Raw genomic sequence first — 279 nt, forward strand, 5'->3', positions numbered from 1 at the left:
CGTCCTTGGACGCGAGCGACGCCGCTTGCGCCTGCGCGCAGCGATTCTCCCGCCAGGCCCCGCCCGCTGCCTCCCGCCCGCGCCTGCGCACAGCGCGCTTTGTTCCCCCTCCCCTCGGCGCGTCTCGCTCCCCACCATTTTGTGCCGTGATCGCAAGGTTCGCTGTTGGGTTGTGCCGTGTTCTCCTGCGCATTTGGGCTCGAGGCGAAATACTGAAGGGGCCTTGATGGCGGAGAGTCAATCAGCGGCCGGACTGGGGGATTTCACATCCCTTGGCGG

General features: G+C 67.4%; 1 protein-coding gene across 1 annotated transcript in view; it reads left to right on the forward strand.

The window, feature by feature from the left end:
* Positions 1 to 86: 86 nt before the first annotated feature.
* LOC103622115 (scaffold attachment factor B1-like) overlaps positions 87 to 279 on the forward strand; it is an 18,990-nt gene continuing 18,797 nt past the window's right edge. The window contains 1 exon segment of the mRNA XM_017743799.1: positions 87 to 278. Within this exon segment, the coding sequence (XP_017599288.1) occupies positions 227 to 278 (52 nt within the window). The 5' untranslated portion in view covers positions 87 to 226.

The sequence above is a fragment of the Corvus brachyrhynchos genome, unplaced genomic scaffold (genome assembly GCF_000691975.1).
Source record: "Corvus brachyrhynchos isolate BGI_N302 unplaced genomic scaffold, ASM69197v1 scaffold219, whole genome shotgun sequence".
Taxonomy (NCBI): domain Eukaryota; kingdom Metazoa; phylum Chordata; class Aves; order Passeriformes; family Corvidae; genus Corvus; species Corvus brachyrhynchos.